The sequence below is a fragment of the Melitaea cinxia genome, chromosome Z (assembly GCF_905220565.1).
Source record: "Melitaea cinxia chromosome Z, ilMelCinx1.1, whole genome shotgun sequence".
Classification (NCBI taxonomy): Eukaryota; Metazoa; Arthropoda; class Insecta; order Lepidoptera; family Nymphalidae; genus Melitaea; species Melitaea cinxia.
In genome coordinates this window covers 12,798,268-12,815,044 of record NC_059424.1, presented here as the reverse complement: position 1 = coordinate 12,815,044, position 16,777 = coordinate 12,798,268, and the positions used below count along the sequence as shown (strand labels likewise).

At 31.3% G+C, this 16,777-nt stretch overlaps 1 protein-coding gene across 1 annotated transcript; it reads right to left on the bottom strand.

Annotated features, from left to right (window-relative positions):
* Positions 1-825: 825 nt before the first annotated feature.
* On the bottom strand, positions 826-6,969 carry LOC123668410 (nuclear receptor subfamily 2 group E member 1). The gene is made up of 4 exons (XM_045602144.1): positions 6,939-6,969; positions 1,879-2,115; positions 1,093-1,790; positions 826-1,008 (listed from the first exon to the last, which is right to left on the bottom strand). The coding sequence occupies exons 1-4, from the start codon at positions 6,967-6,969 to the stop codon at positions 826-828; spliced, it is 1,149 nt and encodes a 382-aa protein (XP_045458100.1).
* Between the last annotated feature and the right edge of the window lie 9,808 nt (positions 6,970-16,777).

Genomic DNA, 16,777 nt, shown 5'->3' with positions numbered 1-16,777 from the left:
TGAATGTTAGGTCTTTCCACTTTCTTACGAGTAGAGAAGATATATTAGACACAGATAATGGTAAGTGACATTTATTTTTTTATCAATACACTAAAACAAGCAAATATCTAATGCATCCATTGTTTATCACAAAAAAAATTATTGAGTACTCTCTTATTTTATGCGAAAAAGTATGTCAACTCCTAAACTTTAATTAAGTACAATAGGTATAATCTATACCTACGGATTCGACCTATGGTACCCAATTGTAAAAGAAAAACTTTTTAGGCATAATTGATGAAAAAAAACTTAAAATTTTAATGTATGACTCATTAAGGACTAACGACGCTACTGAAGGTAAGTAAATATATATAAATGTATCAATGTATGTATAGAAGGTACAGTTTGAATAGGAATATTAAAAATTAGCTAATACAAACTAATGTCTTATAAAATACGTTGAATGTTTATAAATCTGCATTTGATAAAACTACTTACGTACTACAACATTAACAAGCACCACAAATGGAGCCTTTAAATCGAAAAAAAATTAAGATAAAAAAGAAACGCCAAATCCCGTGTATGACTAGATAAAAAATTTTAATTTTGTAAATTGTAATTTTAAAATTTTGGTATTTAGCTTGGTTTAATCATCAATTATATTTTTCTTAATTATCAAGCATATTTTGCAAGAATGGGTAGGTAAAATATTTAACTTTTATTTAAAACAAAAGTAAAGTCAGTTATTAAGACTTGTTCCGTATCTTATCACATGTTATTAATATAATATAACTCTGACAGTTGCTAAAAATTGATGTGTAAAATTAAATTGTTTAATATTGTAAACTATGTAGAGTCTTTACCACTTCTATACATATCACTTATAATCCTTTCAATGGGTATATCACCAATTGTAGCACGAAAAAACAGCTCTACTATAGTACTGCTGGAAACTCTTTTCACAGTCGACAGCATTTGTAGAATTTGTGCCGAGCGCGTAACATCAAGAGGATGCACACGAGCAGTGTACTGTAAAATATATTAATGCTATAGCAAAAACTAAAAGGTTTTTTACAATATTATTAAAATTTTAAGATTTAAGATGTTTATTACCTCGTTGAGAATAACTTGTGAGTGATCTTGTAACGAAGCAACTGCGGGGAGGTCTTGAAGTTTCTTTGTTTCACTTAAATTAGATTTGTCTGTAAAATTGGTTTTAAAAAGCGCGATTGCACGAAGACATGCGTATTCGTTACTATCTAGACGAAGTTTTGAGAACTCAGAAAGAGTTGCTTGGAATTCTTCAACATCGTTGGGGTATATTCTAAGATTTTTCACATTAAGTAATATTTTTAAGTCAAGAGGATATAAAAACTGTGCTGAGCCTAATACGAAAAGGTCTCGCCAAGATTCTTCTAGTAATAAAAGTCTATCAGAAAGTGATAAAGAAGAAAATGCAGGGACATTTTTTGCCCACTTGACGTTCATAAACAATAGTCTAGCAGCTGCCTCGCACATAGCTTCTGGGTCATTTGGACTCAAAAGAGATGTAGTGATGAGCGAAGGTGTTAGTGTTTGTGGTTGACAGGAATTTATGGGCAAAAAATTGAGTCTGTCATAGGAATGATATGGATTAGGAAACAAAGATAAGGCCGGGGGAGGAGCCATTAAATTATGTTTGGGTAGGGCTAAATCTAAAACAGGAGGGAGAGTTAAGGTCACATCTTGAGATGGTACTGCTGGATCTTTTAAAAATAATGCCATTTGCCGACGTATAGTTGAGTTCCTTGGCCCTCTTTCATGTTGTACAGCTAAAAAAGAAAAGAAATGTTAAAGTAGGATAATTTTTACAACAATTTTTTTGGTAAAATTTACAATAATTGTTTTGTATTTACTAACCATCTTTATTCATGCCTACATCGAGACATTTAGCTAAGCGACATGCTCGACATTGATTTCGGTGAGCCTTATCAACTAAACAAGCACCAGGGTTTCTCGCTTTGCAAGCGTAGCGTCGATCTCTTCTTACAGAACGTTTAAAAAACCCAGCGCAACCATCACATGCAAATACTCCATAATGCTTTCCTGATGAGTGATCACGACACACGGCGCAGGGAACGTCATACAAGATACGACCTGGTAAAAAAATATCTATATCAATATATAAGGAATAAACGTTATTTCTAATATAAATATACGGTATATATCCAGGTATTCTCCATTGGTAAATGACTGCAATCGGACTTTAAATAAAAAACTTGTAAACAACAATTAATATTTGCACAATACACAAAATTTTAACCAAAATAGACCTCTACCGATGTCAAAAGAGTATCTATTTACTTAAGATTACACCGACTTAATTGTATAGATGTTATAAGATGCATCATAAATTTTCTATGGTCAAAGTGTGACACCTTTCATAGTAACATTAATAAAGGGCAGGGAGGTTTCAAAACCCCGCCCTAAACGGAATGACTCCTCCCGGCAATTTATTATCACGTCGTAAAGAAGTCCAAATGTGACTACTTAGTTTATTTAAGCGACAATTTTCTTAAAAGTGGATTTTGGTTTTAAAACATAATTACATCGAGAGAAACTTAAATCAATAACAATGTAATAAAAAAGAAACTAAATTAGAATAATTTTACGAGTATATACCTATTTTATTAAACTAAATAAAAAAATAAGGAATATTCTTAGCGTTAGCAAACAAAATAAAAATAATATGAGTTACAAGGATATATTTTTCGACGACGCGTTGGCGCAACGGTCACAGCACACGCTGACGCATTTGCGGGCGCGGGTTCAATCCCCGCACATTAGAAACTATTGAACTGGCCATATAGATTTTTGTCGTGGTCTGTGTGCGCCTTGTGTGTGTATGCGGACTCCTGACCGATTATTATTTATTATCTTATAATTAATTAAAAATTATTTTCAAAAATTACAAAAACCTCGTTATATTTGTACTTTGGTCATGGAATCAAACAATTTAGATTGTATACAATATTTAGCACAATAATCTACTTCGTTTTTTTTTCACCGGCAGAACTATCCCACGACACAACAAACCGTTTAGCGAGAGCAGATAATATGGCTATATTAATACACCTCCAAACACGACCGTAGTCGAAAAGGCACAAAGGCACTTCCACACAATACGACATTCCGAATAAAACGGTGCACATGAATGCGTACACTTGCGAGGCAGGAAACGCGGTGTCGAATATAAGATGATGAAAAAAAAAAGATTCACAAAACTCGACTATAGACAAAAGAAGAACATAAAAGCTAAGAAGTGGGGGCTTGGGAATAATTTATAACGTATCACTGAAAAGCACATAAAGACGATAGCCTAAAAGATAATAAAAATAATAATTTAGTAATCAGTATTAGATGTTCATGGCGGTTCTGTTATTGTTTGTATTAAATCTATCTTTATTTTGTTTTAATTCAATAAGACAAACGAGAAACCACAATAGTTCGCTTATCTATACAAAAAAAAAAAAATTGGTGTGTCTGTTTGTAATGTTAAAATAACCACTCTTTACTACAAACAGACAGACAGACAGACCAAAATTGTTAAAAATGTTACTTTGGTATATGTACCGTGTATACATCCATATGCATTAAGTAAAAAGCGGTTATCTGGGGGCACGGTAGTGCCCCCGCCAAGACGAAATAAAAAAAAAAAAAAAAAAAAAAACGAAAAGCACTACCTATCTTTTCTCGAAGTGCTTCGTCGTTTTTTTGAACCCTCATAACTTGGGTTTGGATTATACTAGATAAACAAAATTCTGGGGATATGATGTCAATAGTGAACTTATTAAACATATAAAGTTTCAATTGCATAGTTCTTATACTTTAGATTTTATTAATATCTAAAAAACCCCGATTTCGTCACTCACTGATGATCATCAAAATTCTTAGAGTACTTCCTGAAGTCCCAGAAAGCTGAAATTTGGTACGTAAGCTAATATTAGTACACAAACAACAAAAAAATTCTAAAACTTGGAACTTTTACCCCCCAACCCCTTAAACTAGGGGATGGAAGTTTGTATGAGACTTCCGCAAATTTTGATGCTAGAGGTCTGAAAATTGATATAGGGACTCCTTGTTATTAATAATAATAATAAAATACATAAAAAATAAAAATCGGTTATTAGTTTATGTCGAAAATTTACATTTTGTAATTTTGGTATTTAAGTTTTGGCGGAGATCACCGTTTGCATATCAGTTCAACATAAAATCAAAAACAGCGTGCTTAAACCGAATATGGTGAAGATTGGATGATATTTATGGTATAAAATGTGTCGGAGGTAAAATGCAACTATAATATTGTCATAAGCAACTTACAAAAAGAAGTGAAATCCCACCAAAAACATTTTCATGTAAAATGTTGCCAAGACGAAATCATATGGCCCGCACTATCAAAAAGTTATCAGATCTCATGTAGAGCCAAGCTTCTAACTCTACACGCCCTAACTCTACAAGCCCTAACTTCACAAACTCTACACCTTAGTCAAAATATGTGGCTTGGCCGTTTCGTTACTACCGGCTGCCGATGTTGTAGATGACGACTTTCCTGTCTCATTTATATAAATATATTTTCTCTTTTTATTTTTATTTGTATTATATGTATATCAATTATTCTTCTTCTTTTTATTTTTTCTTTAATAGAACTATTGTATGACAGAAAAGTAAATAACAGTGACAAGAATTTTTACCTTACGCCCACGTGACGGTAGCGAAACGGCCAAGCCACATATTTTGACTAAGGTGTAGAGTTTGTGAAGTTAGGGCTTGTAGAGTTAGGGCGTGTAGAGTTAGAAGCTTGGCTCTACATGAGATCTGATAACTTTTTGATAGTGCGGGCCATATGATTTCGTCTTGGCAACATTTTACATGAAAATGTTTTTGGTGGGATTTTAATGTTACAAACAGACACTCCGATTTTATTTATTTGTATAGGTTAAAATGCTGTCGCAGTAACGAAGTATGTTTTGTATATATTCTTATTGCACTTCTTTATTGCACTTTAAAAAAAAAGAAACAAGTAAAAAATCATATTTACAAAGAAAGTTGCCAAGGGCGAACTTATCTCTAGAAGAGATCTCTACCCGTCTACCCATGGTGGTAAGAATTACTGTTGTCGCGGGGCACAGAAGTGCAAGAGTGATTAAAATGATTATAAATCTATAAACTTATTCAGAATTAATAATATAAAATACATGTATACTTGACTACATACACACTTACATGAACATGTACAGAATAAAATAATTATATACATACATAAAATACATACATACATAAATAAATACATACATTGAGAGTATATCCATTATGAGAACTTTAGATTTTTTAAATTCGCTTCAGCCTGTAATATCACACTACTGGGCATAGGCCTCTTTCCGCATGCAGGAGAAGGATCAGAGCTTAATCCACCACGCTGCTCCAATGCGGGTTGGCAGATATATTCCCTACTATGAGTAACGATCGCTATCAGGTGCGCATGGTAACAACCGGGACCGACGGCTTCACGTGCTCTCCGAAGCACGGTGTTCTTCATAATATTCGATGTCAAACCTCTATTTTTATTTCATTTCTATGAACCAAATAGGGGGATGGGACAATATAACTTACGAGTATTAATAGATGTGACAGTTTTTAAGCGTTACGATTTTGAATACAACAACTTTCAGTCGACAGTACTTATCAAAATTAGCTTGTTTGGTGATGATTCCACCCCTGCGTGCGACCTTTCACCTGCACTAGTTACTGCATCGCGTGACACCTACACGGGGTTAGATCGAAAACGGCTGCTATTAATTGTTAGTGATATGGAACGGGATGCTCTTCCAAATTTATCACCAGCATTTGTTTACGTGGGAAACACGTTAATATTTTTAAAATTGATGTATCGAATTACCATCGGTCTTGTTATATTAATCATTCATTTATTTCATATAACAGCAACTGTGCGTAGTGCATAATAACATATGATGCACAGAAAAAAAAAATTTACTAAAAATCGCTTCATTGAATTCATAGTACTTAGTATTTTCACATAATAAAATACATATAATAAAAATAAATAATAATTAATACATATGATAAAAATGTAAGGGATCACTGTATACACATCGAAGATAATTATATGACAAAAGATATTATTGTGGCCTTGATCAACGCAAATAGCACCCAAAACAATGATTGTTAGAATTTTTGTCTGTTTGTCTGTGCATTTGGGCACGCTAATCTCAGAAACGACTTATCCGATTTAGATGTGGTTTACGCTAATATATTATGGTAAGCTTCACTTAACATTTAGTGTTTGTTTCATGTCAATTGGTTCATAAATAAAGAAAGTTTTGCTAATTTAAACAATCACGTTGACCATGTAAATACCAAAACGAAAGTGTTTATAATCCAAAATAAATCAAAAGATATATCGAAAAATCTTTGTCAAAAGTCACTATTCCACGCAGACGAAGTCGTTGTGCTACAACTATAGTAAGAAGATTAGAATTATATTCTCTAAACTAAAATAAAAATATACTTATCCCAAGTTCTAATTATAAATTACATGTTAATTATTTTTATAACAAATAATAATTTCTTGACACATTTATTTTTTATAAGAATATAATTTAAAATTGATATTAAAGTACATTGATGAATTTACGCAGGATAAGTTATTAGTGTTGTTATCGGACTAATTTGCAACGAGCGGAATGGGGTGAGAACGGAGGCAGATGCGCTGAGCTCGTGGGAATACCATCACTGACAAATTAACTATGACACGTCATATTAACGAAACACTGCAAGTACCTAATTACAATCACGGAAACAAAAAAATAATTATAAAAGTATAGTGATTGCATATTATCGAAGATTTTCTAAGCAAACAATACCTATTTCTCGGACCAAGCAGCCCCTTTACTAATACTTACTGGAAGAAGCTGACATTGACTGCATTTCCATTTCGATGTTAGTATATTTTCATATTCTGAAACAAGCATAAGACTTTAAAACTTGGCGCACAACGAAGTTTTATTTACTATCAAATAGTTCAAATAGTCATTAAATGAAACAAAATAGACAATTATATCTTTTTTTTTTTATATAAGTAATTATTATTAAGATTAAACGTTTTCACACGCTTTATTTCGTGCGAAATGAACCTTTAAGAGCTAAACCATCCCTCGCGGTTCTCAAGAGTCCTCAAAATAATATACAGTCTAAAGAAAAAGAAAAGAAAACGAAATAATCGCAACAAATGTATGAAAATAATGACCCTTTGTTCCTACGGGTGAGCTGACATCTTTTTGGCATAAAGCTGAGTGCTACTTGTAATTTTGTTCATTATTCATATTGTTCTAGTGGCTACTCTTTGAACTAAACGGCTTTTAGCTCGAGTGCAATCGAGGGGCTAACACTTAATTCTTTTTAAGCACTTGCGGTTCACCAATGAGGTATTTATGTGTGAGAAATATTTTTAATTGAGTCTTTAATTACTTTTGCTTCCTTACTTCTGACATCATTTTTTATTATCGTGAGTACTTAATAAACATTTCTACACACACCAATAAACATTTCTAAAACTATATGTTTAACGAAATTTCTATGCTCCAAAAATATGTTTATGCCAATTAGACTTTACTAATACTCGTATCTACTTCATACAAAAACAACACGTTTTATTTTGCGTCGATCGGAATGAATCTTCACATACTAAAGTAGCCGAAGTCTTCGCACTTCATTGTTTGTTTGTCGGACACGGATAAGTAAAAGTTATTTTTTCTTTGCCCATAATTACAGTTTCGCAAAACAGGTAATTATGTGAGGATAATCTCAATAAGTAGAAATACACAATAGCACGGATGAGCCGAGTCGGATCGAATAGGCCCGGTGCGCTTCGGAGGGTTATTAACAAAAGCATAGTCAATAATAACATTGGAAAGTCGGTAGCTTCTTGCTTTTGAAATTGCGATACAAAAAAAATCACTGTAGGTAAGATTCTCAACAATTATGACTGACTGGACTTTAATATATTTTTTATCAAAGCTCTGGGTTTAGCTTTTATTTATTCGCTTACTGCTATGATTTATATGAAAAATGCGTATTTATATGCGTGGTTGTTGAAATTAAAAAAAAATATGGCCTTGTTTAAAAAGTACAATATTCCTATCGTAAACATAATAAAATTACATTACAATATTCAAAAATAAAAAGAAAAAAACATTGTCTTATTGCACTCAAAGCGGTAGCAGTTGCTTATAGTTTTGCATCAATCATTAAGACAAGTCACACAAATAAACAAAAAATAAGGTAAGATTGTGACTTGTTTTGGTCTCATAGCGAATAGTTAGCTAATAATATATATATATATATATATATATATATAATGCTAATAATATATATATTACTTATATATTTTATTAGCATTATAATGTCCATTATAATTTCATTTCATAGACGGTGCATCAAAAGGAAAACAGACAAAATTTTAAGTTACATTTCTAGGAATACATCTGAAAAACCACGTTCTATTTCTTGCACCAGCTTTAGCGCGATGAGAGAACAACAGAGAGATTGATAAACGACAAAAAATCGACAGATACTTTTGGTCTCTTTTGTAAAAGATAAAGATCATTGCTACTAGTTTTTCTTAAATATTTCTCAGTAGTCGTCGTTATTTCGATAAAATTACTTTCATATTAATTGAAACTTAAATATTTTTATTATTATCGTATGCACCCTTAGATGCATACAAGAAATTAAACGCATTTTGAACAACATTAATTATTAGAAGCAAAATAAAGGGAATATGACTTACATGGTGAATTTACTTCTTCGTCGAAATGTAAAAACTGTAGTTATCGGCTATTGTTAATGTTTAAACAACTTCAAATTAATTGTCAATAGCCGTGTCCAGAACGCATTAATGGCGAAACTTTAACGAGTTAACAAGTAAGTGAAAATTAATTTATAGTAGTTTTAACACCGGTATAAGCTATCGATTTTGATTATAAATTAATTTAACGCCAGGGAACAATAAAATATGATTCAGATATGAATTGTTATTGCTACATAAACAAAAGATTAAATCGCTCTGCACGTCTGTCTGTACTTTCGACAGGCATTGAGTTGGACGCCCATAAATATTTAATTACTTGTATTAAATTCGTAAATTGTTTACGTTATTAATGTAAACTAAAACATATTATCAATAGTCGAACGTAAAAATATACTAAGTATATAAAATAACAAAAAAGAAAATAGGTACCCAATATTAATAAATTGTTTCTAATCCTACAAAATCCTGTACAAATTGACAAATTATGTATATCTTTTGTTTTCATATTTATGAAAACAATAGTATTGGATTATATAATACTAGCGAGTTCTGTCCGTCCATATTTTTTACACGATAAGTAATCACCAACATATCATATACTAAAACCTTCTCCGAAACACGCAGCATCTAATGGTATAAGTACCTATTATTCCGACCGGTTCAGTAGTTTTCGCAGTATAACCGAACAAAAATACCTGCTCTCCATTTATTAGTATACTAGCATCCCGCCCCGACTTCGCACGGGTATCTAACAAAAATTTCATCTTGTTTTAATTTCCCTATTTTTTTTTTTTTTTTTTTTGAAAGTATAAAATAGCTTATGTCACCCGCGAATAGTGTAGCTTCCCAACAGTTAAATAATTTTTCAAATCGGTTCAGTAGTTTTAGAGCCTATTCAATGCAAACAAACAAAATCTTTCCTCTTTATAATATTAGTATAGGTAGTTGCTTGAATATTTGGTGTAGTTTTGTCGAAAAAATTATTAATTTAATCATGCTACATCTATAAAAATTTTAGATAGAGTAGGTACCATAGAGGTAAGTATACCTAGTTCTTGGGTAACATCTAAAAATCCGACGTTATTACTAAGTAGCTTAGTAAAATTTTTACTTTATAAATAATCGTAGACCTTAAGATTTAAAATAATTTCTATAAAACTTGTCCTATTTGGTGAGCTTAATTAGTGCCAACATTTATATTTTATACGAATATTATAAAACTGAAGAGTTGGTTTGGTTGTTTAAACGCCCTAATCTCAGAAACTGCTGTTTCAAATTAAAAAAATCTTTTTATTTTGAATAGTCCATTTACCGAGGAAGGGTAAAGGCTATATAATATCGTGCTACGATCAGGTGGAGCTGAGTATTCATAAGAAATGTTAAAATAGTCTTTTTAGAGAGCTTCCGTTGCGTGCGCTGCTTTAACCAAAACACCCAAAAACTATGTATGACGGAAGTACATGAAAATTTCTAAATAAAGTCTTCGACAGCATATGTCTACCTCCTCAAGCTAACTAATTATAATCTTATTTATGATAATTAAATTTATTGCTCTATTTGCGAATTTGATTTTATAGACATGATAATTATTATAAAACCTTACCCAAATAAATATGCTATTCATCACATATTTTTTTTTTGAACGAAATTGTCTTTGACAACATTGGATTTCAATGAATATCTTTTATGATTCTGAAACGATTTGATGATCACAAAAAATTAAAAGATAATTATTGCATTAGTATTAGCCAGGCATATGAATCCTTACGAATGAAAAATACTTCATCAACAAGGCAAATTAAGATAAGATAAGCAAGGCAAGATAAGCTTTGTTTTTTATAGCGTTTCATTTGGACGCATAATTTATGAGATATTGTAAAATCCAATGAAACGACACGCCGCGTAGCGTCGCGCGCGTCGAAGAAGCCCGAGTTGCACAGTAATGGACTAATGGTTTAAAACTATTTTATTACTTCTCTTCCTCAAATTAACGCGGGTGAAACCTCAGGAAACAGCTAGTAAATAAATAAAATCATACTTGGAAGAGTAATATTTTAGTACTATCGAATCGATTTACTTTTAATTTTCTATACACTATAAGGACAAGTCATTTGATAAATAGTAAAGTGGTAATTCAGTAGAATTAAAATACAAGTAAATCGATTAGGTTTATATTAACGTAAACGTTACACATGCATTCCGTGCATTCAGTCTTTATTAATTTACCGTTACAGTGTCATTTTGTAAACAGAGAGACAACTTTTTAAAATACTTTAAAAATGTTGGTGAGCCAGTTAATAACATCTCAACATAATTTTAATAACTACCGTTGCAATCGATCGCTACCGAAACTACCTAACTCATACGATTGCTTCATGCTCATTCTTCTCTATGCGATCGTCTTGCGATTGCGACTTTGTCGATGCTTCTCTTGTTTATTTATTTTTATTTAATTAAAATTATCCTAGAAACTGTGTAGAGTTTCTTCCGATCAATAGCCGGTCTTACCAAAAAGTCACTAAAAAGAAAAATACTATGTTATTCTTACCAGCTTTTTACGTTTCCTTTGTTCCTTTCACATCGAAAAGCACTAAAATGAGAAAACATTATCGGTATAGTCAAAGTTAATTAAATATTAATTATTCGGGATGACTCAAATCTACTCTTAAGATCACACTCAAATTTAAATGGGACCACACGATAAGCACCAGATTTTGAATAAAAAATAATCATTAAAATTAGTACCCATTAAATGGTTAAGAATATACACATAAAAATAAAGTCTAAGTGAGAACCTATATGAGAACTAATCTCTAAATTAAAAACAACAATTACAAATTACCGCTATTAGTTAAAACATGAATATGGTTATATGTAAACACAAATTTCCTTAAAGTACATCTTACAAGTAAACCTCTACCCGCATACTCATAAGTCAGGATCGTTGACATTCAAGCTGATACTTATAGGACCTACCGCAGTACTTTGTTTCTGTAGCAAGTACCATAGTATCTAATATAATACAGCATTCTGGTTCTCCACCCGCGGCTTCGACTGCGTGGATTACACGATTTTGATTGTTCAGTTTTCTCACGTTAAAATGTCACTTAGTGACTTGGCATTCTAGTAATGAACGAAATTTTTAAAATTTGTCCAATAGTTTTTAATTTATCCATTACAAAGAAACAAAAAACAAATCATTTCTCTATATAATGTTAATATAAAACAAAAACAATTAAGACGAATTATCCGCATACCTGTAATGAAAGCTGCACGTACTATCTGATATGGTGAAAAGAATTGTTTTTTCAATTTCTTGTTATAAATCACGATTTCCTAATTTTAGTCGAGCCTTTTCAACTATACGAAACTACGTTTGACAAGTTCTATTTCTTTTCGGATGTAGCTTTGTTTAAAAAAAGTACTTGATATATTCTGTACTTTAAAAAAGTGTTAATTTCAACTGAAAAATTATTTGAAGAATATGAGGTACAAAAATATATTCGCGCAAATATTTGTTTTCACGTTTATTAATTTTTTTATTCCATATTAATTTAAAAAATGTATAATAATATTACAATCAATTAAACAAATAATATTATTCGCAATGTTTTTTGTACTGTTTTTCTTTATTATTAAAATTGTCCTGTTAAAACTAGAATTATACCAGTCATAAAAATATTAGGATTAATAAAATGCTGCATTAGCAAGATAACAATGAAATAAAGACACTTTTAATAAAATTAAAGTTGAATAAAATGTAGAATTCGCTTGCCATAAACATAACACTCACAATAATCACATAGTTTGTTTTTGCACTAGACATATATGTATAATAAATTTACTTACCAAAACAATAAAATGTTAGTAAGGCACAGCACTCGTAAATCCACTGTATATTATATACGTAGTGTTTACGTCAGTGACGTGGTTGATGGAGTGACGCGCGCGCAGCCTACCGGCGAAGGGATGAAGGGACGCGCGGGGTGAATTCTCCTGCCCTATTTTGTTATCATGAAAAATTTATGTTTTGCGGGAAATATTAGTACAACATTATCATTCAAAAATCAATAAACTTAATAAAAACAATACGAGATTATAAAAAAACAACAAAAAACTTATGGTTTAAACATAAATTGTAAAGTAAATACCTATTGTGTATGGAATATAACAATATGATATTTGAAATTTCAAAATCATAGAGAAATCTCGACAAGTTTTTTTTTTCAAATTAATCTATGCAACATAGCTTGATCTTTATATACTTACATTTGAATTATTTCATTGTGTTAAGTAATTGTTTTATACCTAAATGAACTAAACCAAAAATTGATAAAAAAATTGTGTGGTCATTTTCGTTCATTTTATTCTTATTAGCGCTAAACTGATATATAATGTACCATAGTTTTATGTAGGTTCATTATGTATCGTATTTCATTGGTCTTTCATGAATAAATGTTATACCAGATTATTAATCATCTCAATCAATCTATTATTGCAATTATATCAAGAAAAAAGTGTACATTATATGATGCTTGTTATTATTTTTTATAATAATAATAATGACAACGTTTCGGTGCCATCTTAAATCTAATAACGAGTGTCATTGCGGGACATTATTTGAATGCTTAAAGCCCATTGGACGACGCCTCCGCGATCCCTGTGGCGAGGGGAGGCGCTTTTATATTAATTTAGGGCCACTTTGCACAGATTACCCTCTGTATAACTGATTCTGGGGTTGCCTTTGTGACGGATAGTCATTTTTTAATCGCAGCTCATTATTCCTTTTGTCCCTAGGAGAATGTTTTTAAAACTTTAAATAATAAACCTTATCATCGTATTAGGTCTTCCTCATGTCTACGGAAGCAAGTTTTCAATTAGTCTTTAAAAAACTTACTTTACGGTTAATATATATAGAGTTTTAATTTTTTTAATATGATAGTTATTGTAATACAACCACACAGGTATAGTTTCTGCGATTAATCGCTTAAAACACCGACGGCTTGCGAGTTCGATTCCCGCTCGGGATGGATATTTATTTGATTTGTACACATATTTCTTTCCGGTATGGATGTCTGTCCTTGCGGGTCTCTCTACTGCGCCTCGGAGTGCAGATTAAGCCAACCAACTTAAAACCAACCTAAACCAATAACTTTAAACTTTCGATATAAATGTAAACATAAAATTTAGTGAAAAAAAGCCTCTGAAGGTATTTATAAGAGTAGAAATAGGTTGTACGAACTGTACAGTGTGAAGCAATGGAAGCAGGAGACTGGATTTTTTTATTATGTAAAAAAATATTCTAAAACTTTAAAAAATGTTTGTATGGCTGCTAAATCAAAATATATCAAAGATAAAATTATTAATTCTGGTGATAAAATTAAATGCGCATGGAATATAATTAATAGTATATGTGGGAAACGTAATAAGCAAACTATACCAATTGAATTAAATATAAATGGTGCTGTTTGTTGTAAGCTCGGATGACAAGTTGGCAAACGTCTTTGAAACCTTTTTCGATAAAATACCTTGACTTCAACTGATTCTACACAACTTCTTAAAAATAACGTTAGCAAATGTAATGTTGATTTTTCATTCTTACGAGTTGATTCTTTAGATATTCTTAAACCATTTAAGAGTCTTAATATTAAAAAAACAAATGATCTGTGGGGCATTTCAGTTTAAATAATTAGTACTATAATTGATGACCTCGCTCCGTACTTAGATTTAACTTTTAACAATGCTACTAAAGTAGGGTCTTTTCCAGATTTGCTAAAATGTAGTAATGTTTTTTCAATATTTCACTTTTTAAAAAAGGGAAGTTGAAGTGATCCCAGTAATTATAGACCCATTTCAATCCTACCGTCCTTAAGTAAAACATTTGAAAAAATTATAATAAATCAACTTCTTTTCCATTTTAAAGTTATTGTAATGGAATTTTTCATAGTGAACAATATGGTTTCACTAGAAGTCGCTCTACGACAGATGCTGGTGTGGCACTTCTCAAACATATATATAACGCTTGGGCATTCGATTGCGTGAGCCACGGGATCTTATTAAGTTAACTTGAGTATTACGGTGTTAATGGTATAACTCTTAATCTAATTGCTTCATATCTATCTAATAGAATTCAACAAGTATCAATAAACAGAACAAAGTCTTCTGTATCTGTGCTAAAAATGGGCGTTCCACAGGGGTCGATTCTAGATCCATTTCTTTTTTATATACATTATATATTTTTTATATAATGATCTGCCATTTTATGTTAAATATATTTGTAATATAGTGCTATCGCTTAATATATTTTAGCTATTTCCATAGTGTTATGTCTTGCGGCCTGTTACTGTGGGGTAATGCTACAGATATTGAGACTATATTTATCTTGCAAAAAAGGACTATTCGCGTTATTTACGATCTCGGAGCTCGAGTCTCCCTACGGGATGTTTTCCGAAAGGTAGACATTAACAATTGCGTCGCAGTATATTTATAATAATTTAATAATTTATGTATATTCATCAAAATATTCATTGCTTTGAAATAAATATTAATAATCGCATTGTAAACATGAGAAGGAATAACAAAATTGTAACTCCAAGTATCCGACTGCGCAAAGTAAACGTTTCCTTTCTGGGGTTATGATATTCACATGTATAATAAAATCCCACAAACAATTTTGGAATTGTCTCAACATAAATTTAAAGTATTTATTTTAAAAAAATTGGATAAAGCTTATTACTCGGACTTACTATTGGACGGACTTACTGCAGGATTACATAGTTGATAAAGATGTGTGGACTTGTAACGCTATATTTTATGCAACATGTTACTAATTTTATACTAAAACACAGTTTATATATTATTTTTCAAAAGAGCAACTGCGGAGTTTCTTGCCGATTCTTCTCTGCAGAATCTACATTCCGAATCGGTGGTAGCTTTACTTCTACAAATATAATAATTTATTTTTAAAGTTTTAATTTCTAAAATGACGATTCGAAAGTGCTCTTGGAGTCTATTTGAATAATGCTGTTTTTGATTTTGATTTTAAACACGCAGTGGAGCAGCGTGGTGTATTTAGCTACAATCCTTCTCCCGCATGAAGAAAAAGGCCTAACATTCTTTTAGTGTATAGCTGTATCTTGAACTCTCAGTGCATTCCTTTCAGCCGGCTAGCGAGTAGAGCGTGTCATTGAATCTTACAGTAATCTTACAGTAACAGTAATCAAATTATAATATTTTGTTAAAACATCAGACAGTTCAAAATTTAATTGTTTTGCTAGTTGAACTGATGATAAATCTAAATATATAGATAGCACCTTTGTAAACCGTGTGTGTGGCAGGTAATTTTTCCTACTGATACATTTCATATATACATTTTTTTTTTAATTTTTGTAATATATCTTAAATTACTATACGTAGATTCATCGTTCATCTTCTTAACCGCCTTCCAAATAGGGGGGTATGTTACTTCAGAACTTTTGAACGGGAGGACCGATTTCGACAAAAGAAAAATTTGGTTCCATTTAAATTTATTTGAGATCTAACAACTACTTTTCGAGTTATATCTAGTAATGCGTTTTTCTTGACTCTTTTTTCGTCGACCTACGTTGTATTATATCGCATAACTTTTTTCATGGTGTAGCGATTTGGATGATTTTTAATTTTATCGAAAGCTGGTGTTTATCATGTGGCCACATGTAAATTTCATCGAGATCTGATTACAGCTTTTTGAGTAATCTTTGATAACACTTATTTACTTGACTATTGTTTCGTCTACCTACGTTTGTATTACTTGTCGATATAATTGAAGTCAGTTTAGTTCGTTCGCGAGCAAATACAATTATTGAATTTAGAATCTTCTGTACTGGCTGAAATAGCAAACCATATATAAGCCATAATTGACCACTTCTTTTATCGATGTAGGTATTTAACGTT